The sequence below is a fragment of the Aplysia californica genome, unplaced genomic scaffold (assembly GCF_000002075.1).
Source record: "Aplysia californica isolate F4 #8 unplaced genomic scaffold, AplCal3.0 scaffold00035, whole genome shotgun sequence".
In the NCBI taxonomy this organism is placed as follows: domain Eukaryota; kingdom Metazoa; phylum Mollusca; class Gastropoda; order Aplysiida; family Aplysiidae; genus Aplysia; species Aplysia californica.
Window position 1 is genome coordinate 1,199,326 of NW_004797305.1, and position 14,733 is coordinate 1,214,058.

General features: G+C 36.7%; 1 protein-coding gene across 1 annotated transcript; it reads right to left on the reverse strand.

Annotated features, from left to right (window-relative positions):
• Positions 1-1,128: 1,128 nt before the first annotated feature.
• On the reverse strand, positions 1,129-14,280 carry LOC101860233 (protein prenyltransferase alpha subunit repeat-containing protein 1; the record flags this gene model as incomplete). Its single annotated transcript, XM_013091395.2, is given in 6 exon segments — positions 1,129-7,080; positions 8,534-8,760; positions 10,504-10,816; positions 12,108-12,212; positions 12,818-12,893; positions 14,111-14,280. Coding segments are annotated over 6 exon segments (1,138 nt in total), but the record flags the coding sequence as incomplete, so codon positions are not given.
• Positions 14,281-14,733: the final 453 nt, after the last annotated feature.

Genomic DNA, 14,733 nt, shown 5'->3' on the forward strand with positions numbered 1-14,733 from the left:
TAAATATCTGTACAGGTACACAGACAATATTTAGGTCGACAGAGACCATTTCAGCCAAGCCCCTCAACAGAAGACATTAGGGATTAAAAAACAAGAATCCTAATTATGAAATGATGTGGCATGGGTTTACTTTCCGCGCTGATAAACCCAAAGATTTTTATTAGAGAAGGAAGATCTCCAGATCTAAGGTCCATCTCCAGCGAAGCCAAGTGGGTGAAGACCATTGGATACTCCTAACACAAAAAAGGAAAAAAGAAAAAGAAAGCAGTTTTATTCCTGGAGAGAAAAATTGTAGTGGAACTGATGCTGGGCAAATGACACACTTCTACTGTACTGATAATTCAAAATTACCAACAAAGTTAGCACTGACACATTCAAAATAGACTTGACCCAACTGAATGCTTGCTATATTTTTACAAGTACAACTTGACAGCTTACTTCAAAAGGCCTATATTCCATATTTTGCGAAAAATACACAACCTTTTCATACGTGAAATAACATTTACCTCTTAACATAGCCCTCTTCCTGGAGAAAATCAAATGACTAATCAGGTTTTAGTTTTAGTTTTAGTAGAGGTTTTACGGCGCTCGCAACTGCATAAGGTCATTTCAGCGCCAGAAGATTAGAAGTGTTACAAGAGAGTAACAAACATAAAAAAAGAAGGAGAGATAAGGACGATAGATGTTTCATAGGAAAGAAGAAGCAAACCACGCCAGAGCAACCGCCAACCACCCACCTAATATCAAGTTTGACACCATTGAATTTGTATACTTTGCTTCAGGAGCAAAGATACAATCTATATTTAGCTGCTTTTTGCACTTCTGTACAGAATGAATAAGTGGTTTCAAGGCTCCTAGAAATGGGTCAGTGAACAATGTTTAAAAGCGTTAAACAAAGAGTACCCCTCGATGAGCATAAATTAAAGAGGAAAAAAAATGACACAAACTATCTGTGGAAACACCTCAATAATAATGTCATCAAGGTTCTGAACACATGGAGTAGTGCATACAAACAGGCTGAGACTAACATGACTAGACCTTAGCAAAACTCGTGACTTTAAAAGACAAAGTGTGTTGAATCGAGGTCAGCCCAGAAATACCCGATATACTTAGCACAGAAACAGTATGGTAACTTTATGCCTTCTTTTATGTTTAGAATGAATTTCTATGTACAAATAACAATATTATAAACAGACTATCTAATAACAACCCAAACAGGGTCACTACTGGTACAATATGTACATGGGGAAAAAGAATCTTTTACCTCAAGTGGTTGCATACAATCTTAATTTCAAGACAATGTCAGCAACATATATGCACAACATGACTCTAGCATCACCGGCATTAATGTGCATTATCTTTAAAAGTGTCAAATATGTGCATTTTACTTTAAAACCAAGACACACATACAACAGAAAACAATGTCTCCATTTTGCAGGCAAAATCAAAAAGGACACATCTGGAAAAAATCATAGTTTCAAGAAAGATACATTCGGAGTCTTGGAAGGAATTCAATTTTTAGCAGATGTGACAAATGTCTTTCACAGCACTGTCAAGTCAAGTAAGGAAATCAACAAGTTTGAAGTAAAAGAAAATTTTTAACTTGGGTTTTTGTCACCAGAGCCCTCTGATTCTACAGCAAAGGTCACAGATGACCAAAACTAGGTCTCACATTTTACAGATATTTTATTCTTTTACTTTACCCTCTGTTCATCCTGTCTAGACATTATTGTTGAAAAGAAAGGCAGGACAGGAATGAGAGAAGACTAAAGCATCAATTAAGATCACAACAGGTTTCACAATACGAGAAGTCTGTATTCCGATGCATATAACAATCCCAAAACAGAAAACTGACAGACGCATATGACAATCTCCTAACATCAATTACAAAAACTGCTCTAAGAAACCTGAGATGGAAACCCTTTTGAAAATAATGCATGGATAGAACAGAATCTCATCAACACATGAATGAAATAAAATCTCATCTCAGTCTGTTTTGATATTCAGGTAAAGCAATAAAAGCGCATCATAAAGTGTAACCACAGCTCACTAACATTCCATGACTTCAATTCAAAGGTTCAGTTCAGGAAACCTGTAAGCCACATTTTTCTAATATCAACTTTTTTTTTTTTGCTTTTCCATAGCCGCTGATCTTTCTCCTTAACACCGATGTGAGGATTGGTCTATAAATAAGTTGTTTACAGCCCAATCCTCACATCAAAAAGGTATGTGACAGAAAAAGATCTCTGGCCATGGGAAAGCAAAAAAAAAAGGTTTTTAAAAAATGTGACAAATGGGTTTCTTGAACTGAACAGTCAAATGAATCATTCACAGGGACACATACACTCAGGACAGGTTTTGAAATAGTAATATAATCAAGTCATTACTAAACCACTGAGGTAAAAGAAAATGCACAACCTTAACAAAGGTGCATCTGTTCAAACACTATGACTTTAAGACAAAAATAAAAGCAAATCATTTTGCACTGAAAATGCATGACGCTGTGCATCTGAAAGAATCTTGTTATGAAATAAGAAAAATGGCACTGGACTGATGAAAAAGTCGGAGAAAAAGCAATTCTGTCAAAGCACTCCACTGTGAACACAGAATCAGATCACATAAGAAACTGAGAAACTGGAGGAAACAGAATTAATTCAGTTCACAGAGGTGCTTGAAATTACCCATACATACATTGTGAATAATTACTACTCTGCAGCCTTCATTCAAGAAGAATAAAGTTTTTAAAACACTGACAAGTATACATTTTAGCCGGATGCCTACAAAATATTTTATGCTTTGATCGATCATTTTAGACAGTGCAAGAGGTTAACAGCTGTTTCAACCCCGCCCCTTCACAGCCAATTCAAGCGGTGTGGGATACATCCCATTATAGGACAGGCAGAGATACTTGAAGAAACCAAACTGAGAACAGTACTTATGTCTTTGTGTGCAAGGCATACAGCCTCACAGTTCCAACATACACACTAATCAAAGCACCAAAGAACCCTTTGGAAGACAGATATAAAAAGGAGGATAACTACTCTGACAAAACTGAGAGTCAAATAAAAGGAAAAGATCAATGCTTTCGAGTTCAGAGGTGCACAATGAGGTGAATTTTTCATAATACACACAGCTATAGACGTAAGCTACCTCATGGGGAGCATGTATGTGTGTTTACAGTTTACATCAATTCTCTCACAACGATACCATGAATATATGGAGCTTCCTTTATTTTTTTCAAATAGGAACAAAAGTTATACACAAATTTTCATGTATCAGTCTGGTTTTAACAATCATTACAGTTTATATGTAACTTCCACATGTTTTTAAAACAATGTAAATTTGAATCGATCTGTTTTGTTGTGAAGACCACTTTTCAAAAGTAAATCCTTTAACGGGAGAAGAGACCCGCGAGGTCTATTTTCTATGTTTGTTGCCAGAGATCAAATCTAGGTACACATATATTAGGCATATAAAAATCTTTTGAAACACAATTTCATTTTTGCATGGCTACAGCGGTGGCTAGGGAAACGGTCGTCATCTTGAAAATAAACATTGAAATTTCATATCCATTTATAAGGCTTTCTTATTTACCAACCAAATTTTACCAAATTTGATGAGAGTATACCTGGACCAGTCCCTATCAACGTAACAGCCAGTGTTTTTTCGATATTGTGTAAAAGAAAAAAAAAGAATTTTCCCAAAGTATAGAAACCGTTTCTAAAGTTTGGTAGCGAAAAATCGCTTGCCAATGAAAAAGTGTTACTTTTTCGCAAAAATCTCTCTGTCACATTGTGATGGCCGCCTTGCATTCTATGTTTCCTGAAAGTTTCGTGTCAAAAGGATGAAAGCTAAGGAAGGAGTAGGGGAAAAACTGCACCAAAAAAAAAGGCATTTTGAGAAAAACAACAATCATTAACCCACCCTCATGTTCTCAAGGGCAATATACGAAGAGAATAAAGACTTTCTCAATTGTCTCCTTGCTATTTTTAGACAAAGAACTGATTGATCTTTAAAAATTAGCTAACATCTCAACAGTTGCGAGCGCCACAAAACCTCTACTAAAAAAAAAAATCTCAATTTGCATAGCTTGACCCAAAATCGGCCAAACTGAGGGTCGCTCCTCCCGCTAAAGAGGAAAAATGTACAAAAGGTTCATTTAATAATCTCCACAACAACTAAACATGAAAATTTCCTCAACAATCAAGCTGACAAACAATAAAAACTACTTGAAACACATTATTCTGTGACATGAACGTGCCCTTGGAAGCAGGGATCAAAATGGCATAAAAGAGAAAAGAAATCGATTGTATTATCATTACCAAGACAAAACAAGGTCCAGTTACCATGATAGTATTGAGTAAGGTGTACAAGGAAACTCGTAGTACTCTAACATTCATATGACAGGTCAATACATACGAAGTTGGAACACTCTATCCCTCACCAGAACAATGGGCTAGGAATAAAAATATTCTGCCAAACAGATGAAAAAAAATCTAACCCAAATTCAATTTAAACCCTGAACTTTCATAGATTGCTTCATTTCGAGCTCAGCACAGCCACAGCAGTGAGCAAATGGTTTTTAAGAGAACACGAGGCAGTATAAGTTTTTTTTTAAGATAAAACTTTTCATATGAACTTCAAGCAATAATTTCATTTTAAAAGTTTCACTCACAATTTGTTGTAAATGTCTTATATTCCCCATCAACTCAATCAAGATCACACAGAAGGCAGATTGTTGTCAGGGGCCAATTTGGCCTGTATTAGATTAATCCCAGAGCCAAAAAAGCAGACAAACTAAATAAAATATCTCCTTCATGAAGGGAACAAAATCACTCTTGCATGCGGGGCAAAGAATCTAATTGCTACATCACAGACAACGCCGGTGGAACTTTCACTTTGCGCATATCATAAAACCATCTAAATATGAGTTACTATACAAGTACATGCATTCAAAATGTCTAAACTTCAATAAATCTGAACAATGCTAGCTTTGGAACAAAGGAAAATGACATTATCGTTAAAACTTCAAGTGTACCCTATTAAAATAACTTCAACAAAGAAGCAGTTTGATTTATACTAAAAGAATGATAGCTACGAATTTGACAAAACGTGAGGATGCATATTAACATGAATACTGTGTTGATGAGGTCATGATTTCCATTACAAGGCAAAGACTAGATATTCAGTTTCTTAATTTACACACAAAGTAAAAACTGAGCTTGGTACACAATCCAAGCAGAATGAAGCACACACTATGTTGAGTCACCGGTTCTGAGTACATAGAAGGATAAACCTCACTATCCCAGTCAAGGGGGCCATTGAAACACAAAAGCCCAAAGGAAGACTTTCAAGGAAAATATAAACATAACAATAAAGAATATCAAACTTGTATCACAATACAGATCATTGAAATTCCCTATAAAATTGATGATTCAAAAAAGAAACATAGGTGCACTTACAAATGATGAGCACTTGTACAGCAATGAGATCTACGGTACACATTACTAAATAGAGACCAAAAAAGCAATAAATACTTGTGTATTTAAATCACCAGAGCTACAGAATTTACACAGTCGATCTGTGTTCCCATTCTTATAGGCAACAGATGAAAAAAACAGCACCAAAAAAATGATAGAAATAGAAAGAGAAATTGAATGTTTACACTATCAACAAAGACAAGGGAGAAAAGGTAAAAAAATCAAAGACTCTTGACTTCTTTTAAAGATTAAATGGAGACAATTTATCACTCTGACAAGATGAGAAAATGAAAGCCTTCAGTTCATTTCAGGATGGGAGCATTATACTTTGATTTGTACACACATTACAATAGCTGTAAGCATAAGGATCAGTTCATGGATATATTATCAAATATTATGTACCTTCAATAAAATCCCAGGCTCACTTACATACACAATAGCCCATGACCACTTACATGCACAATAGACACCTTTATAGAGAATCAAAAAGCATAAATGCAGTGTGTCTGATCACTTAAATTTAAAGAGGGTAGTGATCAGAACTGGCTATTTATTGAGCTTTGGATGTGAACCAGCCACCCTTCTCAGTTTTGGCAGATAAATATTAAATCATCTTTCACACCAAGATATCTTTCACTGACTTGACCAGAGGAATAAGGTGCAGAATGAACTCTCCCAACAGAGCATAAAAGATATCGATGCATTCTCAGAAGCAACAATCATGCTTCTGGATATCATTTACAATAGCCACATTGCTTTCTGTTATGGAAACACTCACCAGATGTGTTTTAAAAAGTAAATGCAAAATTTAATTCAGGATAAAGAACAGTCTTCAAATGGAAACATGCACTTCCAAAATAAAGCCCAACAAATTCCCCCAAATCAAATTTATAGAATAGATGAAAGTAGAAGAAACTATAAAGTTATATCTAGAAATACGATCGTGTCAAAAAGCATTGCTATATACTGTAAGTATGGTATAAAACTGAACAAAGAAGAAAAAGAGGGAAGAACTCACAACGTTGAATAAAATTTTATAAAAACTTTATGTGGCAGCAATTTGGTTTTGAAACACCCTTTATTGTCCCTTGAAATTAGAGACAAATAAAGGAGTATGGCAAAAAGCAGCAAAAAGTGGCACAGTCGGCTAAGGTTGTACTTAAAACTAAGACAAGAGATATCAAAAGCAGAGGAATAGAGACAAAACACTGCAGAAACTGTTCAGAGCATTTGTTCATCACCAGCTCTCCCTATTTTTCCAATAGAAAAGCAAGTGATGAACCTGAGATTCTATAAATCGTGTAGACACACACAGTCACACAACACAGAAGGAAAGATCTAAATGCCACAAAGTCAGAGCAGCTTCTGCAACCATTTCCCATAGTTTGCAGCAAGAGTTTCTTGGTAGTTATGAGAATTCTTCCCTTCAGTCTTGACAATATGCTCCAGCTCCTGAGTTATGGCCGCCGATCTCAGCACCACGGTAGCATCTGTGTCCATGGGATCAGCAGCAGGGACATGGCCGTTCAGAGATGGCAACAAAGTACTGGCATTTGCTTCTAGGAACTCGGGCCTCAGGACAGTTTGGAATAGACACCTCCTGTGAAGGTATAAAATAGGTCTTTTTTAAGTAACATTCCCTTTCCTTTAAACATCGAAAGAATAGACAGAGACAGAAACAAAAACATCAGAAATCAAGTGGGCATCGAATCGAACATAAAATTCATCAAGAGACAGCTAATAACTTGGTTTGGACATGTAATGAGAATGGGGTCGCAACAGCCAGCCTCTAAAGCTATACCATGCCATTCAATGGCTTTAAGGCAAAAAGAAGGAAAAGAAAAAGATGGATCGACGCAGTCAAAGTCTCTTGAGAGACCCTCTAAAGGAACAGCGTGACGATCAAAACAGTAACACACCTGGCCCACGTGCGACAATTGCATCTCCCCTCGACACCTCATGGCATAAGAGGACAGAAGAGCATGAATTTAAGTTGACCCCTACTTGCACGGCGACGTCAAGTCACGTGAAGCAAACGTGCAATTGAAAATTTTACTGAAGGGTTTTGATGACAGGCCCGACTAATCAGAACTCGAACAGAGCATGTTTTGAAAGGAACAATAGAACTAAAAATAATATTGATCACTTGTATATTCGCAATTGAAACAGTTATAAGGCCATTATGAGAGAATTATGAGTGGAAACGAAAGCAAAAGTAGATCTTGAGGTTCGTAGTAAGGATACCAAATCGATACTACTTCCATTATAGTTGAAATAACACGTGCAAGCAAAGATCCAACACAACTTGGGGCGAGTTAACTACTAAATCCGCCATCGATATTTAGCAAAAAAGTGCAGAGTGTTTCTGCAGACAAATGGTTCAATGGGTGCTTCCCGCGGCAGAGAAGAAAGCGCAGTAAATTTTTAGAAAAATCCGATGCAACTGAAGGAATTAAAAAATCGGGATACACGCCATCGAAATCTGAGAAATCGGGATGCTTGAGATTAGGGACACAAAATCGGGACATCCCGATTAAATCAGGATGAATCGGGATGAGTGGCAGGTCTGTGTACACCAATTTCCGAACCAAGCTATAGCACATGATGAAAATTTTCACCCTTCGTGACACAGGGTCAGTTCGTGATGGAAAGGACACAGTTTTGGATCCCCAGGACACAGACAAGCGTTAGATTTAGTGGTCAGTTCCCTATAATTAGACCCGGTTTTCAAATACAACTAAATATATATACAAGGAAAAATCTTCTTTCTACGGAACAAATATTCCCAAATGCGAATCTGCGATTAATTTTACCTAATACAGCTAATAAAAGCAGTACACAGAATACAACCCATGACGAGCGGCGTTCGCCATCATGGTCCTCGTACCTCGCAAGGCAGAACGAACGATGTACGTCACATCAGCATCTTGGTTCATTTGCCGTGTAAGAAAAAATGATGAACGGCATATGTCATATAGATCACGAAGGGGTTAAAAATCTTTCACATTTTTCTTGATCCTAGAGAGAGAATGAGTACCGTCAAGTGACCTCACCTATGACACCAAAGAGCTTCATGGCCAGGGAAAGACTCAATCAGATCACAGACATACGCCATCTCCTGAGAATACAAATCGGCTGAGCTAAGCTGGTGCATGCTGGTGAGGCGGGCTCGTTGTCTGTGAATCTCCGACAGAAGAAACTGTCTGTAGTGAAAGCCACTGTGGTCGGATATGTGTTGTCTCGTCCAATCTTCAGTCATTTTCAGTTCGTACAGAAGAACCTGAAATACAGAATGGCCTCATCAGATACCATAAGGTTTGATTTGAGGAAACAGAAGTGCACTGACACAATAATAATAATAATAATAATGATTGCATTTATAGAGTGCTCTACCCCATACAAGTGTAAGCTTCGAGTGCTTTACATCGATTGCATGATTTCTGAGAGTAAAAGCTCATACACACAAGACACTAGAAAAAAAAACTTTCATATAAACAAGAAAACCAGTTCAACCACATTAGTACGAACTTTCTCACCCATACATTAATCATGTACACATAAGGACAGCAGTGAAAACAATAACAATAACGAGTATTCAGTGCTAGAAAAAAAGCAAAACTGACACAACTGAGCCAGAGTAAAGAAGCAGAACCTACCAGAGGCACCCTTCAATCACCTAAATACTATAAGGTATACCACTTCAAAGAATACAGCAAAATATCATAAAAAGAACTAACTACATCGTGTTAATAGAATAACATTACTACCACTACAAAAAGAAAGGACTCATGCTTAATCAAGGTTCGTGCGAACATACTTTGAAACCTGCATAGTGTCGTTTAAACTCTTCTCGGACCTGTTGCCCATATACTGGTAACTTCTGGTCCAAAGTTTGATTCATTATTTCCATTCTATTGCATTTGTAACATTAGTGAACATTCCAATGATACATAACGCCACTACACCGTTTCCTAGTTTCTGGTACCATAAAGCTGTTTTATCTCCCTCACAATTATTCAAGAGGCTACAAAATAATTACGTCCAAACAGAAACAACTGCCAAAAAAATTACATCCTGAAGAATTTAACTCCCTAGCACATACACAATTTGGCACTCACTGATAGGCTTAAAATATATTTACCTATGAGTACACTTCCACCTTTCATCTTTTAAAATCAAGGAACACCTTTAGACTTACTATTAGTGCAGAGAGCCTTCAAAGAATTGGGCATCAGCTGCCATTGGAATTCAGTAACACACATAAGAAACACATAGTAAAGTCATTTGGCATTGACATGTTGCATTCTGTTCAGAGAACTTTCAGACATATGAACAGGGAATAGTTTGTAAGCTCAGAAGAGGAATTTTTGTGAGCCTTCTTTTTGCTGGTTCTCTGGGAATATACCCCAAGGCTCCATTTTGAGCAAAGAAACTTGGAACTTGTGGAGGATCTTTCATTTCTCCTTTGGAAAATGACATCTAGAAAAACATTATATGTGTGGCTGTGGCATCACGGTGAAATCGGACGCTCGTCAAAATAACAAAATTGATCAAATTCACATTTTTCGACCTGCTGAGCAATTTTTATCGATTTTTTTTTTCTGCTCAATATCTTTTATGTCCATTTAGAGACACATTTCTCTGCCTATTTTAATGAAAAAGGTTGATCAAAGACACAAAGATTGTAAATTTGCAGTTTCCAGGGACGCTCAGGCTTCTGAAGGCTCCAAACTTTGACAGCTACTTCTGACATCAGATGACCCCTACTTCATTTAAGTGAATATATCTTAGTTTCTTTTCAAGAAAGAACGGCAATTTCTTCATCAAAAGCAAGACAAATGTGCTGGCTTTAAGATGATATCAATAAATCCATATGACACCTTCTTTTCTTTGTATGTTACTCTCTCTAATCTTGGGCACTTATATAATCTAATAGTGTTGTAAGTGCCGTAAAATTCTTTCTAAAACTAAATTAAAATTGAAAGAATATTTGAAAATCCAAAAACAACTGGCAAAATCTTACCTGCAAAGAACTGTTGAGACAGTGCTGAACCACCCAGATGCGGTGCGACCAGGCGTGGTAGTTGGAGGGGTAGTGGTCCGCCGCGCCACCACAAATCTCCAGCTCTCTCTGGGTGTGAGACTTGAGCAGGCGGCTCGACTCAAGAGAGAAGGCGCCACTGAGGTGGTCCCTGGGCTCCGGCGCGGCGCTCACGTCTACATCTATAGCCTCCATGTTTACAGCGTCAGTTGAGGCCCCCGCGGCCGAGCAGGATGTGTTGCTACCAGAGCTGGAGGACAAGCAGTGGTCCAGGAGCTGCTGGAACAGCCACCGCCTGCAGCCAGAGAAACATAACACAGCATTCATTATTGTTAATTTGAGTAAAGTCAAGCATATCTAGAAAATTTCAGCCTCTCCGAAAAGGGGAAACGCACTCTGAGGAACATCACAGCAACTGCAGGAAACCCGCACTTATCACTTCATGGCATTGGACAGAAAGATGAAAGCCCAGCTGTTGCTGGTTAAATAACAATGACAACAACAGAAGGGGAAAAAATAAGACAAACAAACAGTAAAAAGAGAAGGAAGAGCCACCCATGGTACCCTCTTACCATCCCACAATTTATTTGTTTCAATCACGAAAAAGTGACTACTTGTGTTGTTTCAGTCTTTGCTCTACATGTTCAATACTGCTCAATTGACTAAAAACCAATATTTTTCAAGGACATTTTTACCTAATCACCAGAGGCTAGTCAGAGAACTGTACTGTATATCTACTGGCTAGATTCATATTCCATTATCTGCTATACGGCCTACATCATTGAGGCATGAACATTCAAATCCTACAAAATCAATATATATTGAAATAAAATAAACTGCAAAACACGAAATTTCAGTATACCAAACCGGTCAAACACTCCATGATCAGGCATAAGAGTTTTCCTCAAAATCCTCCCCCCCCCCCCCCCCCCCCCTCTAAAACAATAGGAATTCGGAAACAAAGAAATAGAAGTTTCGGAACAAAAAGATCAGAGTTTCTTGAACGCCTGTGGATTAAGATTACATAACAAACTGACAGCAGCTAATAAATGTGTATTGAAAATGCATGCAAAAAAAAAAAAAATCAGTGTTTTCAGTTCATTTACCGTAAGTTGAGAAATAATGCAACTAATCATTTTTCAAAAATGTATGTATTTTCTCATCATTTGCGATACGCAGAGTTCAAGGGAAAAAATTGGATTTTGTGCAAATCCAATCAGGGACCTGAGAGGTTCGATTTTATCAAACTACTTGGCAGGTTTGATGTACATACTTAATTAGATATGATGATACTTTCACAAGAAAAAGCAGGCAACTGAAGGACATGCTGAAAGAGCATGAAATATCAGTGGCACCCTGAACCACATACTTTTTAAAAATTTGACAGGGTTTCAAAAAGGAAATAAAGATCATCATAATCTACCTTACACATAGCAGAAACAGACAGCAAGGTACGAAAGTTTGTGAATGCTAAAATAAAAAAAGGAAACTCTCACTTTTGCGTTACATGTACCTTACCATAGTTATATATCTTTAAAAGAAAAAGAAGGCATTAAACAACAGCTGGTTAGAGATGTGTACATTACCTGTGAATAAATGTTTCCGGACTTTTTGGATGTTTTGACAAGATAAGAGCTCCCAACATCAGGTCATCACTGATTGACAGGTAACTGTTCTCTATCAGTTCTTTCCTTTAAGATGCAAACAAAGGATAGTTGGAGATGGGGAGGGGGGGGCTGCTACATTTTTATCTTCAACTAACGGACATTAAATCAGAAATAATAAGTCAAACAATTGTATCATGAAGGAGAGCATGAGGGATTGTATGTGTGTACGTGTGCTGGTGTGTATGTGTGAGAGTGTGCGTATGAATAAGCATATGCATGTGAATGTGTATGTGTGTATGTGTATTTCGAGGTTCAAATGCTTTTGCCAAATTTTTCAAAACATCCAGCATGCTGTTGCTGTCTGTTCATAAAATAACTTTACACTGTGGCTGCGAAGTTATTATGGGAAATGACTGTCAAATTCATTTTCCTACTTGCATCTTTTATCCAGAGAAACACATTATAAGTCAAGCACAAAAATAAAACTACACTTGGATAAAGTTTCAGAATTGGAAATTTAGAATGAATCAGTTTTGATCATAAAAATCTCCATTTCATACAGTTATCTTCTTTCTCTGCAAGTGCACATAAAACAATCATATAAAGACCACAGGAGAGCACACAATGAAATCTAAATGTTTCATTCAATTCAAAAATACATTTCAATTTCACCTCAGCAATAACAATACCTGATATTCCATGCTGTATAGTTGTCTGGGTTAAAGAGCAGCACAGCTCGACTCAAATTGCACAGTTCAATAGAATCTGAAAAAGTCACAGCAACGTGGGTATAACTTAGAATTAAAAATGGTTTAATCACACTCACAGTGGGAAAAAAACGGTTTAAAAAATTGATTCCTCTACCATGTTACAAATAAATTATTCCTTTGACAAAAGTGAGGCCTTACTCTTTCAATACAATGAGACACAAATATTTGAATCCTTTTAGTTCAGCTTCTAGATTCCTAGAATTCAATACCATTCTATTTTACGTTTTTCTAAAAGTTCAATACAAGGTTTCAGAAGAATAAAAATAAAACTTATTCAAAACTAAAGAAAAAAAGAAATAAATTTATTTTTCTTTCAAACATAAAAGAACCCATGAACCGTTATTGAGAAAAAGTAGACTCCCATGTCACAGTAAAATAAAAATCAGCATTTCCCTTTTTAGAATTAACGTTCTGTAGGCATAAGTGAATTGTCAGTTGAAAAAAAATAAATACAACAAGTTTTATAGCAAAAAAAACCCAATTAAATTGGTAATTTCAATTCCAAGACCATAGCCGATGTTATTTTTATCAGTAAACATTACTGCACCTTTTATAGTAGGTTTTTTTTTCACCTTTCACTGGGGGCCACCATACACCAGAAAGCATATACACACATATATATATATATATATATATATATATATATATATATATATATATACACAGTTAGAAAAGCTAAAATAAATCCCATTACATCTATACTTTATTGCATTTAAATCATTTTAACATAGTAAGCATCTGACACATATTAATTACCTTAGAATGAATTACCTGTGCTCTTATACAAAGGCACTAATACAGGAGAAAAGTACAACACAAAATTTTTCTTGTGATTTCGTACAAAAAAAAAATGGAAGTCCCACAACCAATTTCAATGTACAAATCAACGAAAGATTAGATGACCAACTGCACTTTACGAATTCACATTAGTGTAAGTTCAAGTCTGGTATTGCAAAATACGATATATTATCTACTGTTAGCAAAATAACGGCAACACCAGTCTTACCACACATTGGAAAAAAAAAAGGTCAAGTGGTTCGGACACCTCACGCGGATGCCCTCAAACCATCCAGCTCTGAGAGCATACAACATTAAATATTCTGGATGGAGAGCCAGAGGAAGACCAAGGCGACGATGGAGTGAATCTGTGGCAGACACCCTCAAAGCTCACGGAAGAAAAAAAGTAAAAAAGCAAAATAACACATCAAATACCTAGAAACTTCTCAGAGGAAAGGCGTCCTCTCCAGCCAATGAGGCGATTCGCTGCATATTTCAGCAAAACTTTGACTGCCCATGCCTCTACACCGAGTTTATGGTCTCGTAGAATGAAGGGACACTTGTTGTGCTTGGGCTCCAAAACAGGCAGGATATCATATTCATCTCTGAAAAGAAAGAGAAAAAAATGACTACAAACGGTTGTCTCAGAAGAAAAATCCACTATGAAATAGCACCAACTTTCATAACAAAATCTCAGTGAGAAAAAACAAACACCTCAACTAAAAGTCCAAGCTTCTAAAACTATGTACTGTTTTTAGTTTTCAGAATTTTAAAGCGTTCTTTAACTCTACAAAATATTCCAGTACATACAGACTTCATATTACAATATGTTAAATTTCCCTTTGGTCACTTTAAGGTTACTTACTTAACACAGTTTTAGATCTCCACTGAATCTTTGACATGATTTAGCTAAGTGGATATATATAAAAATGGAAACTTCTTCATGAACATGACTCAATGATACGTGAGATCAAGAATTTTATCTCCTTTCGGAAATGGGCAAAATCTAGAACAGCCTTTGTGCTTGTCATATTAAGACATTTTTGGCGCCAGGAATT